Genomic DNA, 2,988 nt, shown 5'->3' on the forward strand with positions numbered 1-2,988 from the left:
AAAAAAAAAAAAAACACTGTAGCTCATCAACAGATTAGTAAAAGCTTGTTAACAATATTTAATATAAATATATTTAAAGTTTTAGATTATTTTTCAGTAATTTCTTTTAAGGTACACTAGATATGTACCAATATTGTATATTCTTCTTTTTGCCCATTATTACTTTGAAAAATTTACCTAGTTTATCATTTGGAAATTATTTTAAGGTTAACTATAAGTGGTTGTTTGTGTGTTCAAATTGATTAGTGGACTTAATTTACCACTGTTGGCCAGGGAAATTTACAAATGTTTAACACATCAGTTTCAATCAGTGTAGCTGAGTAGCACCGTACAACTTAATACAATAGTAAAATTAACCTGCAAGTGGCAGCGACTGTCTTTTTTTTAAGTCAAAATAAAACTTATGACCACTTTTTTATACATTAACCTTTAAGGAAAAAAAAAGTTAAAATAAATAATTTCACCAAAATGTGTAAAACCATTAAAACACTATAACACAATTTTCAAAATCACCAGTTGCATCTTGCTAGGTTCATTTAAGTTTCTTCTGAGTGCCTGATGTTTCTCCCAATTCAGCTCCAGCCACTAAAAAAAAGAAAGATTTCATTGTAAATTTTTATTGTAAAGAATAGTAATTCAGTTTTATGACATAATCTGACATTTATGACATTTTCTTATATTTTTTACTTATTAATAATTTTAATTAAATTTTCAGTTATAATCAATTTTAAATTCTAATGTCTATAAAGTGTTTAGAGTGAAATGTTTTTATTTCACTTAAAACATATCACATAAGTACTAACTCTCAATTGGTTCTTCCATGCTCCTCTTTCGTTTTCCTCGAATCATCCTTTGGATCTTCTCCAGGAGTTCAATAACTTGCATCTCATCTGTCTTCACCTTATTATTAAGAACATGATACCTATTCTTACACTGATCCAGCAACCACTTCAATTCTCCTTTTGCATCCTGAATATGCTGCTCAATAGTGACTTCCTCTAGCCAATCCCCCCGAGAGAACAAGACCATGGTGTGGTCCCAGACATCAGCACCCAAAAGTTCCAAGTGCTCTTCAAAAGAAATTTTATGTCTCTTCAAAAATGCAGCCCCTAATGGATAAACCAGTAAAAAGGCATGGGGCCCTTCACCAAGCATCTCAACACTGCGCTTCAGTTCCTGCTTAAGTTCATCTGAAGAAGCTTCGGCAGAAACCCAGTTCCAACTTGGCGTGTCAACCACGCTGACTTGCATGCCCGCAATTTTGTTCGTCTCTATCACGGAGACTTCTGTTTGTTCACCGATTCCAAACACCTCTTTATTCAGGATGGTGTTTCCAGAGGAACTTTTTCCTCCCCAACGTCCACCCAGCAATACAATCTTTACATGATCTGCTTCTGTTGGAAAATAAATCAAACAAATCTGGTAAATTAAAAACTGGCAAGACTACCTTTTTACATGGTTCAAGAAAGTATGTAACTAGATATTCAGAAAATTACATCTTGGTATGAATCATCAATTTCTCAATCTTTGAAACTTGCAGGCGTTACATTTAGGGAGGAGCATCACTTCCCTTCTTACCCTGACATGCCTTGAACTCTAGAAAAGGCTTAATCATGGATCATCAGATCACGTGACCTTTCGCAATCGTTCTAAATCTTTATACTTTCCGGCCAGCCAAAGCCTTTTTTTCTGATGAGTCTCACTGATAAATGGTTTAAATAGATGTGACGAGAAGCTACTCAATGAATCTGTTAGTGACAAACTGAACTGTTGCCAGATGAAACATATTAATCATTGCAGTAATTATACAGTGAAAGTATTTTTAAGTATTAAAGAATTTTTTATTTAAATCCGAACTGTAACCTTTTATGGCCAGGCAAAGCATATTTCTATACATTAAATACTATGCTCTATATAATAATGATAAATGATTGAATTTTACACATTTTGTGTCCAGTTTGTGTGTTACATTTCGTACATTCTTTCATATTGAAGCAGCACACACACACACACACAGGCTAGGATGAACCCAGAGATTTTAAAGCTGCTACAGTAGATGGGAACATTAACTTCCTCCACCACTGCACCAATCTTATCTATCTGTCTTAACTACATTTACATTTAGGCATTTGGCAGACGCTCTTATCCAGAGCGACTTACATTTTTATCTCATTATACATCCGAGCAGTTGAGGGTTAAGGGCCTTGCTCAAGAGCCCAACAGTGGCAACTTGGTGGTTGTGGGGTTTGAACCTGGGATCTTCCGAACCGTAGTCCAATGCCTTAACCACTGAGCTACCCCTGGCCCAGAATGGTCTGAAATTCCACCCACCTGTTGCTGCTGCAGCCATATTTTCTTAGGTTCTTGCTCAAAGTATATAAACTACACATTTGATAGTAGAAGGTTAGGAGAATCCTCTAATTTCTAAAAGAACATGCTATATGTCATAAATCAAGCAGTACTATTACACAGACAAAATATTCTGCAACTTGCCGTTATAAACAGAAAAACACTTCCTTTACAGGAGAAACTGAAAGAGGCTCGGCTACAGTATGTTGACTCATATCCACATACTGTAATCACGTGATCCCAGAGTGACACCCTTTTTTTGCGCATTTTTTTATCACACATAAATGATTCAGATTCAGATCAAACTAATTACACATAGTTAACCCAAGTAAATGGAAAAGGTTTTTAAATGATGATGTCTATGATTTATAATAATAGTTTAATTAATTATTTTTTTATCATATTTCATTTATTTTTTAAGTGTGAAAAAGTAATTGCACCCTAACTCTTATAACAGGTTGTACCACCCTTGGGAGCAACATCTGTAAGCAAGCGTTTGTGATGTCAATGCGGCTTTCCCATCGCTGTGGAGGGATTTTGACCCACTCTTCTTTTCAGAATGGTTTAAGTCAGCCACATTGCAAGGTTTTTAAGCATGAAATGCCTGTTAAGATCATGCTACAAGATTTAAATCCGGAC

General features: G+C 35.1%; 1 protein-coding gene across 1 annotated transcript; it reads right to left on the reverse strand.

The window, feature by feature from the left end:
- Positions 1-488: 488 nt before the first annotated feature.
- LOC128519495 (GTPase IMAP family member 4-like) lies at positions 489-2,552 on the reverse strand. Its single transcript, XM_053493238.1, has 3 exons — positions 2,332-2,552; positions 804-1,394; positions 489-585 (listed from the first exon to the last, which is right to left on the reverse strand). The coding sequence occupies exons 1-3, from the start codon at positions 2,348-2,350 to the stop codon at positions 533-535; spliced, it is 663 nt and encodes a 220-aa protein (XP_053349213.1). The 5' UTR covers positions 2,351-2,552; the 3' UTR covers positions 489-532.
- Between the last annotated feature and the right edge of the window lie 436 nt (positions 2,553-2,988).

Source organism: Clarias gariepinus, chromosome 3 (assembly GCF_024256425.1).
Source record: "Clarias gariepinus isolate MV-2021 ecotype Netherlands chromosome 3, CGAR_prim_01v2, whole genome shotgun sequence".
Classification (NCBI taxonomy): Eukaryota; Metazoa; Chordata; class Actinopteri; order Siluriformes; family Clariidae; genus Clarias; species Clarias gariepinus.

What these genes read in the sequence shown, in the direction of transcription:
- LOC128519495 (XM_053493238.1), bottom strand. An exon ending in CATGGAAGAACCAATTGAGA is followed by an intron (nt 586 to 803) that starts GTTAGTACTTAT and finishes TCTTTTTTTTAG; the next exon opens with TGGCTGGAGCTGAATTGGGA.